This window comes from Manis javanica, chromosome 11 (assembly GCF_040802235.1).
Source record: "Manis javanica isolate MJ-LG chromosome 11, MJ_LKY, whole genome shotgun sequence".
NCBI lineage: Eukaryota > Metazoa > Chordata > Mammalia > Pholidota > Manidae > Manis > Manis javanica.
This window is the reverse complement of record NC_133166.1, coordinates 811,574-830,748: the sequence shown is the minus strand read 5'-3', so window position 1 is coordinate 830,748 and position 19,175 is coordinate 811,574. Positions and strand designations below refer to the sequence as shown.

Sequence of the window (19,175 nt, the reverse complement as noted above, 5' to 3'; positions counted from 1 at the left end):
CGAGACACAGCCGTTTAACGGTGAGAACGGGTGCGCGGGGAAGGAAACCTCGCGCGCTCCCTTAGAGCCGTTTCCTGATTGGTTAAGGAAGAGGTGGGGGAGGGAACCAGGGCGTCGCTGCGTGAGACCGCGGGGGGCGGAGCAAAGCCGTTTGTCCTTCCCGATTGGTCCGTTGAGTGTCTTTAGCGGGCGCGCGCGCGCGCGCCGCCAGCGGTAGCGAGCCTTGAGTGGCAGGGGGCGGGGGGGGGGCGCCCTCGGAGCCGGGTGGAGGGGAGGGGGGAAAAGAGGAGCGCGGAGTGAGTGAGCCGGACGCTCCGGGAGGCGAGGGGGGCGGGGGGAGCACCGCCGCGGCCTCCGCCTCCGCCGCCTGGGACTAGGGGGTGGGGGACGGACAAGCCCCGATGCCGGGGGAGACGGAAGAGCCGAGACCCCCGGAGCAGCAGAACCAGGAAGGGGGAGAGGCGGCGGTTGCCAAAGCAGCTCCGGAGGAGCCCCAACAACAGCGCCCTGCGGCGGCGGCGGCGGCGGCGACGACGCCTGCGGGGACCACTAGCAGCCGCGTGCTGAGGGGAGGTCGGGACCGGGGCCGGGCCGCTGCGGCCGCCGCCGCTGCCGCTGTGTCTCGCCGGAGAAAGGCCGAGTATCCCCGCCGGCGGAGGAGCAGCCCCAGCGCCAGGCCTCCGGATGCCCCAGGGCAACAGTACCAGGCCGCGAAGCCCCCGTCTCCAGCCCAGGGCAAGAAGAGTCCACGACTCCTGTGAGTAACGCAGCCGTTCAGGCGGTGGGGAAGACCCCCCTCTGCCCGCACGCAACCCTCTCGGCTCCCGTAGTGCCCACTCCACGTGACATCCTGCCTGCTCTGCCCCCTGCCGGCTCGCACGCCAGATGTCACCCCGCTTCCCTGGTAGCCGTCTTAGCGCTCCTTGCCGTCCTTCCCGCGTGCCCTCTGTCCGCCCACTTCCCCCCTCGGTGAAGTCGTCCTTGTAGGATACACTTCTCTCTTTAGTGACGCGTGTCTTCCTGCCGCTGCAGCCTTCTCCCGCACTCTGGCATCTGCATGCCCTTTGTCAACCAATCCCTTTCCTTTCCCTCTAGGGTGGCTCTCCAGTATTACATCACATCCCCATTAGGAAATCAACTGCACGATTTTAGCCTTAAAAAGCGTGCCCCCCCTCTCCCCGCCCCTTCCCGTTAATTAGCTAGAGCCAGTTGTACTAGTATTTTTAATCTCCTGGATTCTGCAAAATAGTGTATGTTTTGTTTGTTTGATTTTGCATATGTAGTAATGTAGGAACTTCATACTTAAAGAAACACCTTTCAGATTAGCTTAATTTTTATTACCTAGAGGTAATAGAGGGACCGGGGGCATAAATATTTTAAATTGTTTATTAAAATGTTCTTTGTTCAAATCGTGAAGCACACGTGTTTGTAAATTCTAGAAATTAGTCACATTAGCCATTGACTTCATAAGTGAAAACATCCGTTGTGTCTTTGGACTTTAAAGTGAAAAAAATTAGTAAAAGCAGGGAAAATTCAAGGTGGGGGAATCAGTTTTAAGTGCCTCTTCCATTCACAAACCACCCGCCAGTAGAGACTGTGGCAGGATTTGGCTTATGCCTGATACAGTAGATTTAAAACTTGAAACCCACCTGTTCCAAAATTAACCCTGTCTTAGCATGCTTGCGTTAGAAGCCTCTCAAAAAGAGAAATACAGTTCTTAGGTATCTTACTGTGGTGTTAGATGTGCTTTGAATTTTTGAATGTTTAAGTTGACATAATTTAGAAAACTTACTATGTAAACCAGTTCTGTGTACAACAAAAACCTGTACTTACAATTTATCATACGGCTTCAGTTAGCATTGTAATTGTTGTAATTGCTGTAAATGAATTTATTGGTCAAAATAAGTTAAACCTGCTGTATTTACTGTCATAAATTTGAAAAGATATTATTAGATTTATTTGGCCATAAATTTCTTGGACAGATTTCTTAACACTGTGCCTCGGGTTCCTTATCTAAAGGAGATAATGGTAATCTATGAGCCCAGTTTGTGAGGATTAAGTACAGGGTGTGCAGCATTTAACTCAAAGCCTGGTACATAGGAAATATTTGTTGAAAGTTACTGTTTTGTATTGTGGCATAATGGAGATAAAAGTGGTGGTTTTCTTGTGAGTTCTGCAAAATTGGTGTTTTTCCATTTTTTTATTGCCATACATAGGAAGGTTAATGTGTTTTTAAAATTCCTCTCTATTCTCACCTACCCATTTGTGAGTTAAATGTACCTATATCTCCTAGCCACATTTCCCTCCCACTGTTTCACCAGTTTTACATGAAGAAATGATCTCTTAAGATAGTTATACCTAGAGTGGTAGTTGTTCTTTTCCCCTCGATTCTTGGCAAAAAAGTAGTGAAAAACATTGTAAAAAGTAAAGTCTTCTGACTTTCACAATATAAATGTTAAAACAGTCGAACTTGGATGAAGCTAATGTAAATCCCTTCCAGGTTTTTTCTCCACAGTATTCCTTGTAAATAGGGAAAAAAGGAATAGTCTTACGTCTTAGACTCCCTCCCTCTCTCATCCGGTATTATAAAAGTAGTGTTGTTTTACCTTCTTTTACTTCAGAACTATTTCTTTGTTAGGCATTTAAAATTACGCAGTTGTGATCTGATCATTAAAGTAAGTTTTTCATAATTGTTTTTGGTTACACATTTTCAGTTTAATGCATACCCTGAAAATCAGAGAAGTCCTAAAGCCTTTCAGCTCAGTTAACCTCGATTCATCAGTAACCGGGCCTGGTACTGTGCTAAGTGAGGCTTTATAAAGAAAAGTGACACATAGACCTAGTCTTCAAGGACCTTGCAGTTTAAGGGGAAGATGCATTGAATAGTGGATGGAGGTTTGTCAAATGTGTGCATGGTTTATATATTTTCAGAATGATCAAATTTAAAACTAAATAGGAAATTTGAATTTAAGCCTTTAAGATATTTCAAGAGGTTTTGAGTATCAGTTTACTGAACCCTGGTCAAGTGCCTTCTGACCTTGACTCATCTCTGTTTTCCAAGTAACATGACATTTTTTAACAACAAAATAAGAGGTTTAATCTATATTGTTTGTTCAAGTCTTTTTTCCATGTCCCAGCATTTTCCCATATAAATTCCCAGGAATCCGCAGTTTAACCTACATTTGTTTGTCTTGTTTGAGGAGATAGCTCAAAAGGCCAGTAAATGAGATTTGGATTAATTGAAACCTCTTTCCCTATTAGAAGGCACAGTGGAAAAAGTACTGGACTTAAGGAGTTTCAGGTCCCAGCTTTCTACAACTTACTACATGACCTTGGACAAGTCACATAACCTCTACTTTTAAATCTACTTCTTCATCTGTGACTCATGATATATGATTTGTGAAATCAGCTTTATTGTTGATATTTGGTTACAGTTTTTATAAACTTTCTAAGCTTATAACAACTTTTCTACTTGCACTGAAATGTCCAGAAGTTAGTGAAAAGAGTAGGAAATCTTTGTGAAGGGCAGAAAGTTTCCAGTGAATGTGCTCAAGAGAAAGGCGTAAAGTTAAATACTCGAATCACTATAAATTAAAATTTGAAAGCTAATAGGAAAGATGAACCAGATTTGAATAAAGGCTATATATCAGTACTGTCTAAGAATTAGGCTCATCATTAGTAGTATTTTAAATAAAATCCAGAGTTAAGATTTTTGTATTTCAAATGCAGGTGTTTATATACTTGTCTAATTTTTAAAAATATATTGCACCAATTTTTTTCTGGTTCACAAGTGAAAACAACAAATATGAAAGTGTAACTGTTAAGACTAGCTTAAAATACAGAAAGGCTTCTTTTCATTCTATCACATGATAGTAAGTTCTCAGTTTATGTAACACATTTCAGAATTTAAAACTTGAATGATTTCTTAAGCTTCTAATTTAGTTGTTGAATAATCCTGTTGGTTAAAACAGTATTCTTAGAGGTATTCCTGAAAGTTTAGATGGATTACAGATGAAGGAAATGAATATTTCTGTTTTTCTGGTGTATGGAATTCTATTTTTGGTTTACTTTCTTGTTAAAAGGAATATGGTAGTAAACCTTTGGGTGACACTTTCATGCTATTTCCGTTTTTAAGGAAAAGGTGTGAGGGTCCTGAGCACTGAGAGTGAATAGGCAATAATATTCTGAATTGAAATGATTTCTGTGGCTCTTTGGAGAAGGCTTCAGTTGTATAAGACTAAAATCCCGCGTTTTCTTCCTGTGGTGATCAGTATGGTAATAGAAACATTGAACCATGTCAAAAGATTTTCAGAAAGTTTATTGCATAATACTTCAAAATTTAGCAGTTATTTCTATATTTGTCATTTAGAGTTAGGATGATAGCAGTTCTTGTGTTAATTGGGACATTAATAATATAAATTGAATAAAATTATATTACAGGCTTTTTAAAAGAAATACAGAATTAGAAAATGATAGCTATTCTTTCTAAAGAGAATGAAGTTTATATTATACTGTGGCTTCTGTATTTGGATATTCTTTTGTAAGAGTCTTCATTTATTTTTGGGTTACTTTCAAAAAGAAAAAAGGAAAATGTGTGGTATTTTTAGGTAAAGATCCAAAGCATGTCCACTTGTGAATTGTTCTAGGGAGGTTCATTGTACTGTGCTCAGCAGTATGATAGAAATTTTCCCAAATAAAAAATTTGGGGTAGCATTTTTAAAATCAGTAGTTTGTAACACATTGAACTTATTACTGTTGCTATCTAATCTGTAAAGTACATTTATTTCTTAGGTCCAATCTATTGCCGTTTTAGAAATAGATTTTGACTTGGGTTTAACAAATAAATGCTTTTGGGGTTTTCTTTTAGGTTCATTAAATTTTTATTATGCAAATTGTCAAATATGCACAAAGTAGAGAAAATAGTATTGTGAAACCCCAGTATTTATCACCTAGATTTAACAATAATATTTAGATTTTTGCCATGCTTGCCCCTTCTGACTCCTATCCTTCTCTTTTTCTTTTGGTAGAAGTATTTTAGAGGAAATCCCAAACTTGATTTCATTTTACTCCTAGTTACTGCATTTGTGTAAAATAAGGACATTTTCTGTTATAACCACTAAATGAGCAATATTTTTTTCATATTAATATATATTTACAGTTAGAAAACCATAGGCTTTGATTGATACTCTGGCTATGTGTTGTCAGATATGGTATCTATATGTGGCTATTTTAATTTACATTGGTTGGAATTAACAATTCAGTTCCTCAGTTATGCTATCTATTTCGAGCACTCAGTAGTCACGTATGACTACCATGTTGGACAGTGCAGATATAGAATATTTTCATCACTGAAAAATTCTGTTGGACAGCACTATTCTAGATGCTTTCTGCATCACTCTGGCAATTAACCTGAAAGTTAAACACATAAATATTTGTGTTTTAAGAAAGTGTGTAAGATTGTTTAATATTTGATTCTCATTTCTTTCAGATGTGTAGAAAAAGTAACAACTGACAAAGGTAAGACTTGGTCATTCTTACCTCATGTATTACACTGATTATCTTATGATTTGATAGAAAATAGAAAAAGCTTCAGTTGCATAATTCAAATAGTTCCCATTTAAAATGACTTCTGTTTAGTAAAAATTATTGGAGTAGATAGTACATATTTAAGTAACAATAGGTTTGGACAGGTAGAGCATTCTAGCATCATTTTGAGAACTGATAGTAGGAAATGAGATTATTTGATGTCAATTTATTGCAGTTTTTTAAGCTGTTTGGTTTTTTAGTAAAGTAATAGAAAAATACACAATATGCAGGGTAAAATATAGACAGTCTTGATGCTTGTGGAGACTCAAATATTAAAGGCAGTTTGAAGAATCAAGAAAGAAAAGGTCTAAGATTTCAGATTGGTGAATAATAAAGTAGGATCATTAGGTTGTTTCTTTTTAATGAGTTTTAGTAAACCAAATATGTTTCTTGAGTGTGGGCTTCTTAACTGGATTATGAAGGAACGCTAATGTTCTTTTCTCTTTTTTTTTTCAAACTCTTTTCTAAAAAAAGACCTTATTCTGGCCTTGCAGATTGGATTATTGAAATTGTCCCTATCATGCTGGGGCAGTTGCTTATTCATTACACTTTTTTTTTTTAGTAATTTGTTGTGGTTCCTTGATTATAAATTCAAATACACAGGTCCTTCTTAAATCTGGAACAAATACACTTTTAAGCATATTTCATTTATTACATCTTGGCCCTGCCCTGAGAAGAATCTACTTAATAACTGAAGGTTGACCAGTTAATTTATTATACAGGAGTGTGTCTGTGTATACTATATGCATATATAATATATATATATATATATATTACATATGTATGTAATTTTTAATGAAGATTTTTCTCTTCATAAGGAATGATTTGAGAATATAAGTCAGATTTAAAACCTGGATTTTATGCCACTTAAAAAAAGGACAGTGTGATTAGGAACCAGTAACTTGAATTTCTGACTGCTTTGTAAGTAGTTAGATGTCAGTGATCAGGTTTGTTTCTGAATTTTAGAATCTGAGGCAAGTATTTCATAGTATACCAGGCGGAAGTGTTTATGCTACGCAAATTTTTTGTGTAGAAAGCTTTGTGTGACTATTTTGTTTAGCAAGTTTTTGGTTCTGTTGCTTTTGCTACTTGGGAAATAGGGTATGTTTGCCAGGGATGAGAGGTCTTAAGTTCCTTATTCAGAGATCATTTTGGAAATTTTATAATCTGGAGAAAATATACAGACAGGTGGCAGACAAAAGCAAGAATGCCTTTATCAGAGCTGAAATTACCTCATCAGTCTAGAGTATGTCTGAATAAATTATTTTGGGTTTTCTTGAGGAGAACTTGGGAGAATATAGAAATTTTGAACTCCTGTTGAAGATGAATTGATTGCTCTTTGTGTAGATGTCTTAAACCAGAAGTTGGCATGTTATGTAGTCATGCAGCTGTGGAGAGATTTAAAACTGCATTATGGGTAATTCAGTGTCAAAATCCGTCCTGCAATCCACTAGATAAGTGCTTTGGATCTAGAGTTAGAGGTCAGGGTTTGAATTCAAGTTCTGCCTTTCACTGCACATGACTTAACACCTGGAATCCAGTAAGCACTCAGTAAAAGCTAGCCGTTAAGTTTGTAAAGTTTCAAAGAAATAGATATTATTGTACGCCCATCTCCATCTCTTCATCTAGTTTGCCTGTCCTGGTAGCTGTTTCAACTCTCAATGGTGTATCGCTATACAAGAACCATGTCTTACCTACATTTAAACAACCAGAAATGCAGGGCTGTAGTCAGTTTTTTTTCTGTACTGTTTAATGCTTAGAATTCACCTTGATTCTTTCCTTTTTTGTTGTCATTTAACTTCTCAAAAGTTACTGTTACTCTGAAATAGTTCATAGTCAGTTTGCTGCATTTAATTGAAGTAACTCATACTCATTCTGGAGGTTGAGGTTTTTTCAAAAATTTTAATAGGTTTTGTTATGTTCTAGAGGAATAATAACTTATCCTGTTTTATTAATATTGAAACAATGTATTCAGGATTGCTTTTACTCTTATTTACACCATGCAACTTGAAATTTTATGCTTTCTTTGAGCTAAAGAGAACTTTTGACATGTTTGAACAATAAATAGTACCACACACAAAAAAGCAACTTACTGTGTTAAATAATTGAATTGCAAGATGCTGTGTTCATTTTTCGTACTGAAATAATAGTAAAGAAACATTAGTATTGGTCCCTCTTCCTGCTACATTTATTTAACCCTGATGGGTACATATAAAAGAAGTGGAAGGTTGCTTTGCAAAAATAATGTTTATTCATTCATTCAGTAAGTAATTGTCGAGCATCTACTATGTGTCCAACACCACTCTAGGCACTGAGTCATGCTAGTAACTAAATAAGTGCAACGAAGAAATTTTATACATATACAGTGTTTGATAATGTTGGAGTGAGGAGGCTTAGTTTAGATAAGGTGGCAAGGGAAAGGCTTGAGAAGGTGACCTTTGAGCTCAGATCTGAATGTGCAGATGGATATCTGGATGTAAAGCATTCCACACAGAAGAAGCAAAAAGGAAAAGGCTTGAAACACAAAAGCTTAGTTTACCAATCCACAATCACTATCATTGTTGAGCTTCTAGGGGTATTTGGCTCCATCCTTCTTATTTTTAACTTGGCTTTATGTTTTCATTTTGTTTTGTTTTGAACCAATGTTATATTTATGGTAATAAAGTACAGGGATGGTTTGCCAAAGTGTAATGTATAAATAATCTGCATGTTACTTCATGTACTAATTTTAATTTCTTTCACTTTCAAACATCAACTAAAACTGCCCAGGACAAAGCCTAAAAATAAGAGACTGTAAAATATCTTATTTTGCTAATCTAGTTTAAGTGTTTCATGGAGTAATGACAAATATTAATAGTCAAATAAATGTGGGAGGTACTTGGGTCATCAGTGTAGGTTATTTATTGCAGGACCTCTGAAGAGACTTTGTGGGTAGTATGCAAATACCAAAATATGTAGCAGTTACCTAATGTAACTGACTCCAAGACAGACAGACAGACACACACACACACACACACACACTTATTGTTTTTTTTTTTTTTTAAGAAATACATTAAAATTAGAGTTTATGGAAAACATACCTCAGAATACTGGGTGCTTGAAATTTTATGGTATTAAACTTTGGGTCTCACCTTTTGTTCAAAATCATTTTCTCTTTTCAGTTACTTTTCTTATTAATGTTTAGAAAAGATTGCCTAGACAATTACCAAATGAGTTCATAAACAGATCTGGGAGTTTACTTGGATTGTTTAGGGTTTTGCTTTATTTGCCTTATCGAGTTTATAGTCAGCATAGTATCTGGAATTATTACTGAAATACTGTTTTGATATTTTACTCCATGATCACATCCTCAGTCTTTTTAAAAAATTTAATTTATAAATATGGCTCTGCTTTCTTTAAAAAGTTAGAATTTTTTATCTTTAACAATTTTCAAAATTGTTTATAGTTTAATTTCATACTTTAATTTCATCTGAGTATTTCATTTTTCCTGTGTTGGAGTATCTTTGATTATTTCTTACCCTTAAATAATATTTATGTTCTTAAATGTAGAACAGGCATTTCCACCTGTTTTTCCCACTCCAATGAGAAAGGTCCAACTTTTTAATTTTTAACATTTGAGTTTCTGTACAAAGGATGATCTAGGGAATTATTCAGGACATTGTCTTAACAATTCTTCCTTGAAATATTTTGAGTCTCCTTGCTGATAACCTGGTTTCCCTAGCTAAAATCCTATAGATTTTGGTTAGAAAAGAGCTCTTAAGGGAAAATCACTAGATAACAAAAGGCATATACTATAATTCCAGTCTTAACCCTCAGATATGCCATCAGTTTTAGCTGAAACATTCCTTCACAAATAAAATGATACTGTTTTAAAGTTGACCGTGCACTTCCTGTGACTTCTCTTGATCTGCTGAGATTGGGTAGTATTTCAAATGGACTTCACTAATTATTTATGGAAAACAAAGAAGAGCTAATTACAGAACTATACAGGCTACTCTGATCAGGTTTCAGAAACCCAGGTTTCCAGCAGTTGTAATAATGCTCATGTCTCACATGGCTGACAGTACATTAGATAGGCATTTTATCTATCCTATTTCCTTCCAAGCTCTATATTTTAAGGTAGCAAGCGGGAAGGAACCATATTCTTTCTCTCTGCATGAGAGTGATCCACTCAGATATCTTGTTTTGTGTTGAGAATGCTCCATATACTTTCAAACATTTTTCTAGTTCACACATCTAGACTTCCTGTGATTCTTTCCCTCTTACAGACTTACCTCAGTTATGTTATATGTGGATTGTGGCATAGGCTTAGAAAGCCTATTAGCTCATTTTAGTTGTCTGAAATTTTACCAATCAGATAAATGAGTCTGTGTCTTAGATACAAAGATATAACTTAATGGCAGTTTGCCTATTACTGTTCAACTTACATAAAAACCATCTCTGACACAGTTTTAACTTTATTTTGTTATATATAGGAATTACTTTATTCTGAGATCCTTTTGCCTGCTAGAACCACTTGAGAGCTGCAGCAGAATGCCTTGGTAGAAGAAAACTGGAGCAAAAGAAACCTAAGGTCCTGAGTAGGGAAATCTGTATTCAGCCAGTAAGAATCTGGAACACCTAAGAGACACCCATCTCTGCATGAGGGCTTAACATCCTCACACTGAGTGGACAAGAACCCCTGACAAAATGGAAGTAGCTCTGATTTAATGCTCACTAACCTTTTACATCCAAAACAAATCAAGTTCCTCTGAATTAAAACTAGCCAGATTGATCTAACTACCTCCAGGCAAAGACCCCCCCTTAGCTTCAGTGCAGTTAATTCTCTCAGAGGGGACTGTGGTTTTGCCTTCTGCCTGCCTACCTCATTAAATCTGTCTTGCTTCTTTGATCCTGAACTCGCAGCTAGTACCCTAGCTTCTTACTGGCTGATTCTGTTTGTAATTTCATCTCTTTGAGAATTGCTAAGCCCTATTTTCTTTACTGTGACTCTCCCTAAAACTCCTGTTATCAGTTATTTATTGCTGTATAATAAGCCAAAATTTGATGGCTTAAAATACAACAGTTTGTCATTTCTCAGTTGGAAATAACTGTTCCTTCTCCTAATAGGTCTATCAGCCCAGACATTTTCATGTCATGGTACCCTCAGAGCAGTGGGTGTTTTCAGAGGTGGAAAACAAAAGTTAAGCTGCAAGGCATCTTAAAGCCACCCTATGTGATAGAAGATTAACATAAAAGTATCAGTTGTATTTCTGTATATCAGCAACAAAAAACATTGAAATTATAAGATGAAAACATTTTTACAATGGCATCAAAAATGTGGACTACTTACGGATAATTCTTACAAATGGTAAGAAATACTTACACACTGAAAAGTACAAAACAGTGCCAAGTGAAATTAAAGGCCTAAATAAGTGGAAAGATGTACCTTATTTATGGGGTTGAAGACTCAGTGTAATTAAGATGTCATTTCTGCCCATATTGAATCTATAGATGCAATGTAATCCAAATCCCAACAGGTTTTATTAATAGTTTTCACCTTGTAAATTTCTTGAAAGGGAATTTATAAACTACACTAGGAATTTATAAACTACACTCTGAAAACCATTTTGCTTATGCTGATAAGGAATCCCATAATGAACAGGTACTTGGTAGACATCTAACCATGGTTGCTACATATGTGTATTCTACAATTTATTTAACTGTTACCTGATTGAAGGACATTTGCTATTTCTCAGTTTATTTCTGGGGTTACAGGTGATTTTTTTTTTAAAACTCTATTATAAAGGTAGACCACACATACACAGAAGTGCACTTATAAGCGTACAGCTACATGAATATTCACAAGGCAAGTCCAGTCATGTAGCCCTCACCCTGTTCAAGAAATAGAACATCGCCAACCACTTCACAGTGTAACCACAATCCTGACTTTGAACAGCACAGATTAGTTTTGCCCATTTTTGAATTTTATATAAATGGAAAAGTGAAATATGTACTCATTCATGTAGGGCTTCTCTGCTCATTTATGTGACATTTCCATGTTGTGTTTTTTATAGATTGCTTATTTTCATCCCTTTATAGTGTTCCATTGTGGGACTGTATCACAATTTGTCCTTTTCTCTGTTGGTGGGCATTTGGGTACTTTGAGTTATTGGCCTTTATGACTAGTGCTGCAGTGCATATTTTACTACTACAAGTTTCTAAAGCTTAGTCACATAAAATTCACCCATTTCAAGTGTACAGTTCTATCATCTATATAGTTATCCTTTTCTGGACTATTTATAAATGGTCTTATACATACAGTATGTGGGTTTTTTTATTTTTGTGTCCGGCTTGAGCTTCCCATAATCTTTTTGAGGTTAATTGATGATGTAGCACATGTTGCTATTTTAATTCCTTTGTATAGTATTTCTTTGTTTTGGAAATACTCCACTTAACCCTTTATCAATTGATCCAGGTTTTAGCTATCATGAATATTTGGTGCTGTGAATACTCGTGGGCAGGTGTTTTGAGTGGGTGAATGTTTTATTACTTTCAGGTAGTATCTAGGAGTAAAATTGCCAGATTGTATAGTAAATGTATGTTTAAGAGGCTAACAGACAGTGTCCCTAGTGGCTGTGACATTTATGTGCCTTCCAGCAATAGATGAGGATTTCTATGTCTCTGCAGCCTCACCAGTGTTTGTTACCACCACTCCACTATTCTATTCAAGTCAGCTGTAAGATAGTAAATTCTATAAGCATGAGCCCGTTGCTGCATTTAATTTGCTATAAAGTGAGTTTCTTGATCAGAAGAAATGCCTTGTGGAATACCATGACTGTGTGTAAGGCATTCTATAAGTCCATGAAATAGTAGTTTGGTAGAAATGCAGGGAAGGCAAATCCACATCAAAAGTGTGAATCTGTTTCAGTACAAACCAACAACTGCCACTTCCCTGGTGGAAGTGATGCACTATAATGAACCTTGCTGCCAGATTGCTGGCTGATCACCCTGGGGAATGGTGGCATGTCAGGGACTCCAGTGTTGGTCTCTGCTGCTATAGATTAGAACCTCAGCAACACCTATAGCCATGTTGGCTTTGGTGAGACTCTGGGTTTGGTTTTTGGCAACTTCAGCTCTGCAGCTAAATGTGATAGAGGTTTTTTTCCGGGCAGGCGTGCATAGAAACTTCCAGGTCATTTATGTAGTGCTTGAACTGGGAATTTGAATCTGTGAATACATCCTTGTCTTTCTCCACTTTGTCCAGTGCAATCAATAACACCCAGCCAATCTCATTATACTTAATAGTTGAAATATTCTAAGATATCAAATTCATGACCACCAGAACTTTTGTGAGGCTTCTCAAAAAAAAAAAAAACACCAAGCAATTCTCAGATAGCGGCATGGTGTACAGGAATTCAACTCAGTCCTTCAAGGAGGCTCAAGATGGTGGCGTGAGTAGGGCAGCGGAAATATCCTCCCAAAACCATATATATTTTTGAAAACACAACAGATACAACTAGGCCTAAAAGAGAGACCAGAAGATACAGTACAACAGCCAGGCTACATCTACATCTGCAAGAACTCAACATCTCACGAAAAGGGTAAGATACAAAGCCGCAACCTGGCAGGACCTGAGCACTCCCCTGACCCCAGCTCTGGTGGGAGGAAAAGAGTCAGAGTAGGGAGGGAGAGGAAGCACAGCGCTGTTAAATAACCAGCCCTAGTAATCTGCACTGGGAGCGCAGACACACATTGCGTGGTGTACTGGATATTAGAGAAACGGAAAAGTAAAATCCAAGATGGAGACTGCGAGTGGGTCCGCACAGCTGGCTCCCCTGGGACAAAGGAAAAGTGAGTGCGTTTTAAAAGTCTTAAAGGGACAAGGGCTTAACAACTGGACAAAATGGTCCCAGCACACTCAGCCCAGCAGGCTGAGAATCCTAAGGAACTTCAGGTGCCCCAACCCCCTGGAGTAACCCAGCCCCAAAGCCTCTCACGCTGATAAGCAGCTTGCCATTCATTCCCCCAGCCGGTGCAACAAACAAACCGGCTGACCCAACACAGTGGCGGAGCAGCCAGAGAGCAGCCCTGCCCACAGCAACCACCCAGAGTCTCCTCCCAGCGCACAGCTAACTCGCACAGACCCAGAGGCTGCTGCCGGAATGGAGCTGCCCAGCACAGACAGAGGAGGCCGGAGCAAGGTTCGGAAGGCACGAAGGGGCACCATTCTAGCAGGAGAACACACTCTACGTGTCTGCCACACCCCATAGGGCTCTGGGCTAGCCCGAGGACCACCCCGCCCACGGCAGCTTGGGATTAACCCAGAGACTGCCCCCTGCCTGCAGGTAGCCAACACAGGCAGCGGAGAAGGGCAAGGTGACCAGCAAACAGGAAGGGACTTTGTTTGCCTAGCTGACATATGTGCCACATGCCTACGACCACCTCTATTGTCATGAAAAGGCAGAAGAATCTGGTTCAGTCAAGAGTCACTCAGACAACCCCAGAGACAGGTTCTGGGGATATAGACATAACCAATCTTTCTGAAAAAGAATTCAAAATAAAGGTCATAACCATGCTGATGGACCTGCAGAGGAATATGCAAGAGCTAAGGGATGAAGTCTGGAGGGAAATAACAAAAATGAAACAATCTCTGGAAGGACTTAAGAGCAGACTGGATGAGGTGCAAGAGTCTGTTAATGGAATAGAAATCAGAGAACAGAAATACAGAGAAGCTGAGGCAGAGAGAGAGAGAAAAGGATCTCCAGGAATGAAAGAATATTAAGAGAACTGTGTGACCAATCCAAATGGAACAATATTCGCATTATAAGGGTACCAGAAGAAGAGAGAGAAAAAGGGATAGAAAGTGTCTTTGAAGAAATAATTGCTGAAAAATTCCCCAAGCTGGGGGAGGAAATAGTCTATCAGACTGTGGAAGCCCATAGAACTTCCAACACAAGGGACCCAAGGAGGACACCACCAAGACATATAATAATTAAAATGGCAAAGATCAAACACAAGGACAGAGTATTAAAGGCAGCCAGAAAGAGAAAAAAGATCACCTACAAAGGAAAACCCCATCAGGCTATCATCAGACTTCTCAACAGAAATCTTATAGGCCAGAAGAGAATGGCATGATATATTTAATGTAATGAAACAGAAGGGCCTTAAACCAAGAATACTGTATCCAGCACGATTATCATTTAAATATGAAGGACGGATTAAACAATTCCCAGACAAGCAAAAGTTGAGGGAATTTGCCTCCCATAACCACCTCTACAGGATATTTTAAAGGGACTGCTCTAGGTGGAAGCACTCCTAAGGCTAAATAGATGTCACCAGAGAAAATGAAATCAGAGCAAAGAAACCAGACCAACCAAATACTAATTAAAGGCAAAAAATAAAATTAGCTATTCATAAAAACAGTCAAAGGAAACACAAAAGAGTACATAATAAAAGACCTTAAACACAAAGAATGGAGGAGGAAGAATAAGAAAGGAGAGAAATAAAGAATCATCAGACTGTGTTTATAATGGCTTAAGAGAGTTAAGTTAGATGGCTAGATAGTAAAGAAGCTACCCTTGATTCTTTGGTACCCATGAATCCAAAGCCTGCAATGGCAATAAGTACATATCTTTCGATAATCACCCTAAATGTAAATGAACTGAATGCACCAATCAAAAGATACAGAATAATAGAATCGATAAAAAAGCAAGACCCATCTATATGCTGCTTACAAGAAACTCACCTCAAACCCAAAGACATAAAAGCCAAGTGATGGAAAAAGATATTTCATGCAAACAATAGGGAGAAAAAAACAGGTGTTGCAGTACTTGTATCAGACAAAATAGACTTCAAAACAGAAAGTAACGAGATAAAGAAGGACATACATAATGATAAAGGGGGCAGTCGAACAAAAGTATATAATAATTATAAATATATATGCACCCAACACAGGAGCACTGACATATGTGAAACACATACTAACAGAATTAAAGGAGGAAATGAAATGCAATGCATTCATTCATTCTGGGAGACTTCAACATACCACTCACTCCAAAGGACAGATCCACCAGACAGAAAATAAGTAAAGACACAGGCACTGAACAATACACTAGAACAGATGGACCTAACAGACATCTATAGAACTCTACACCCAAAGCAGCAGAATACACATTCTTCTCAAGTGCACATGGAACATTTTCCCAAATAGACCATATACTAGGCCACAAAAAGAGCCTCAATAAATTTAAAAAGATTGAAATTTTACCAACCAACTTCTCAGATCACAAAGGTATAAAACTAGAAATAAATTCTTCAAAAAACACCAAAAAGGATCACAAACACATGGAGCCTTAACAACATGCTCCTAAATAATCAATGGATCAATGACCAAATTAAAACAGAGATCAAGCAATAAAGGGAGACAAATGATAACAACAACACTAAGCCCCAACTTCTGTTGGATGCAGCGAAGGCAGTTTTAAGAAGAAAGTATATAGCAATCCAGGCCTATTTAAAGAAGGAAGAACAATCCCAAATGAATAGTCTAAAGTCACAATTACTGAAGCTGAAAAAAGAAGAACAAATGAGACCCACAGTTAGCAGAAGGAGGGACATAATAAAGATCAGAGAAGAAATAAATAAAATTGAGAAGAATAAAACAATAGAAAAAAATCAATGAAACCAAGAGCTGGTTCTTTGAGAAAAATAAACAAAACAGATAAACCCCTAGCCAGACTTATTAAGAGAAAAAGAGAATCTAACACACATAAAAAGAATCAGAAACGAGAAAGGAAAAATCACAATGGACCCCACAGAAATACAAAGAATTATTAGAGAATACTATGAAAATCTATATGCTAGCAAACTGGATAACCAAGAAGAAATGGACAACTTCTTAGAAAAATACAATCTTCCAAGACTGACCAAGGAAGAAACAGAAAATCTAAACAGACCAATTACAAGCAATGAAATTGAATTGGTAAACAAAAAACTTCCCAAGAACAAAACCTCCGGGCCAGATGGACTTGCTGCTGAATTTTATCAGACATGTAGAGAAGTCATAATACCTATTCTCCTTAAAGTTTTCCAAAAAATAGAAGAGGAGGGAATACTTCCAAACTCACTCTGTGAAGCCAGCATCACTGTATGTAATACCAAAACCAGGCAAAGACCCCATAAAAGAAGAAAATTACAGACCAATATCCATGATGAACATCGATGCAAAAATACTCAATAAAATATTAGCAAACCAAATTCAAAAATACATCAAGAGGATCATACACCATGATCAAGTATGATTCATCTCCGGGATGCAAGGATGGTACAACATTCGAAAATCCATCAACATCATCCACCACATCAACAAAAAGAAAGACAAAAACCACATGATCATCTCCATAGACACTGAAAAAGCATTGGACAAAATTCAACATCCATTCATGATAAAAACTCTCAACAAAGTGGGTATAGAGGGCAAGTACCTCAACCTAATAAAGGTCATATATGACAAACCCACAGCCAACATCATATTTAACAGCGAGAAGCTGAAAGCGTTTCACCTAAGATCGGGAACAAGACAGGGATGCCCACTCTCCTCACTTCTATTCAACATAGTACTGGAGGTCGTAGCTAATGGCAATCAGACAAAGCAAAGAAATACAAGGCATTCAGATTGGTAAAGAAGTCAAACTGTCCCTGATATTGTACATAAAAAACCCTAAAGACTCCACTCCAAAGCTACTAGAACTAATATCTAAATTCAGCAAAGTTGCAGGATACAAAATTAACACACAGAAATCTGTTGCTTTCCTATAGACTAATGACGAATTAACAGAAAGAGAAATCAGGAAAACAATTCCATTCACAGTTGCATCAAAAAGAATAAAATACCGAGGAATAAACCTAACCAAGGAAGTGAGAGACCTATACCCTGAAAACTACAAGACACTCTTAAGAGAAATTAAAGAGGACACCAGCAAATGGAAACTCATCCCATGCTCTTGGCTAGGAAGAATTAATATTGTCAAAATGGACATCCTACCTAAAGCAATCTACAGATTCAATGCAATCCCTATCAAAATACCAACAACAGTCTTCAGCTAACTGGAACAAATAGTTCTAAAATTCATATGGAACCACAAAAGACCCTGAATAGCCAAAGCAATCCTGAGAAGGAAGAATAAAGCAAGGAGTATCTCGCTTCCCAACTTCAAGCCCTACTACAAAGCCACAGTAATCAAGACAATTTGGTACTGGCACAAGAACAGACCCACAGACCAGTGGAACAGAATAGAGAGTCCAGATATTAACCCAAGCAAAGGTGGTCACTTACTATATGATAAAGGAGCCATGATATACAGTGGGGAAATGACAGCCTCTTCAACAGCTGGTGTTGGCAAAACTGGACAGCTACATGTAAGAGAATGAAACTGGATCACTGTCTAACCCCATACACAAAAGTAAATTCAAAATGGATCAAAGACCTGAATGTAAGTTATGAAACCATAAAACTCTTAGGAAAAAACGTAGGCAAAAATCTCTTGGACATAAACATGAACAACTTCTTCATGAACGTATCTACCCAGGCAAGGGAAACAAAAGCAAAAATGAACAAGTGGGACTATCAAGCTGAAAAGCTTCTGTACAGCAAAGGATACCATCAGTAAACAAAAAGGCATCCTACAGTATGGGAGAATACATTTGTAAATGACATATCCGATAAAGGGTTAACATCCAAAATATATAAAGAGCTCAAGCACCTCAACAAACAAAAAGCAAATAATCCAATTAAAAAATGGGCACAGGATCTGAACAGACACTTCTCCAAAGAAGAAATTCAGATGGCCAGCAGACACATGGAAAGATGTTCCACATCGCTCATCATCAGAAAAATGCAAATTAAAACCAAAATGAGATACTACCTTACACCAGTGAGGATGGCCACCATCCAAAAGATAAACAACAACAACTGTTGGCGAGGATGTGGAGAAAGGAGAACCCTCCTACACTGCTGGAAGGAATGTAAATTAGTTCAACCATTGTGGAAAGCTGTATGGAGGTTCCTCAAAAAGCTCAAAATAGAAATACCATTTGACCCAGGAATTCCACTCCTAGGAATTTACCGTAAGAATGCAGCAGCCCAGTTTGAAAAAGACATATGCATCCCTATGTTTATCACAGCACTGTTTACAATAGCCAAGAAATGGAAGCAACCTAAGTGTCCATCAGTAGATGAATGGATAAAGAAGAGGTGGTACATATACACAATGGAATATTATTCAGACATAAGAAAACAAATCCTACCATTTGCAACAACATGGATGGAGCTAGAGGGTATTATGCTCAGTGAAATAAGCCAGGCGGAAAAAGACAAGTATCAACTGATTTCATTCATATGTGGAGTATAAGAACAAAGAAGAAAACTGAAGGAACAAAACAGCAGCAGAGTCACAGAACCCATGAATGGACTAACAGTTACCAAAGGGAAAGGGACTGAGGATGATGGGTGGGAAGGGGGGAGGGACAAGGGGGAAAAAGGGGCATTATGATGAGCAGACATAATATAGCGGGGGCATGGGGAGGGCTGTACAACACAGATAAGATGA

The 19,175-nt window shown here is 38.1% G+C and overlaps 2 protein-coding genes across 3 annotated transcripts in view; one reads left to right on the top strand and one right to left on the bottom strand.

The window, feature by feature from the left end:
* Positions 1-1,485, bottom strand: part of LPXN (leupaxin) — a 40,918-nt gene extending 39,433 nt beyond the window's left edge. Inside the window, exon 1 of one of the 2 annotated variants that reach the window (XM_073215798.1) lies at positions 904-1,485. The gene's annotated coding sequence lies outside the window, so the exon portion shown is untranslated. Of the gene's footprint in view, positions 1-704; positions 855-903 lie in introns of those variants that run through there. The other variant, XM_017661841.3, reaches the window with a different exon arrangement.
* Positions 274-19,175, top strand: part of ZFP91 (ZFP91 zinc finger protein, atypical E3 ubiquitin ligase) — a 51,437-nt gene continuing 32,535 nt past the window's right edge. The window contains exons 1-2 of the mRNA XM_017661838.3: positions 274-757; positions 5,489-5,517. Coding sequence (XP_017517327.3) covers positions 402-757; positions 5,489-5,517 — 385 coding nt within the window. The 5' untranslated portion in view covers positions 274-401. The remainder of the gene's footprint in view (positions 758-5,488; positions 5,518-19,175) is intronic.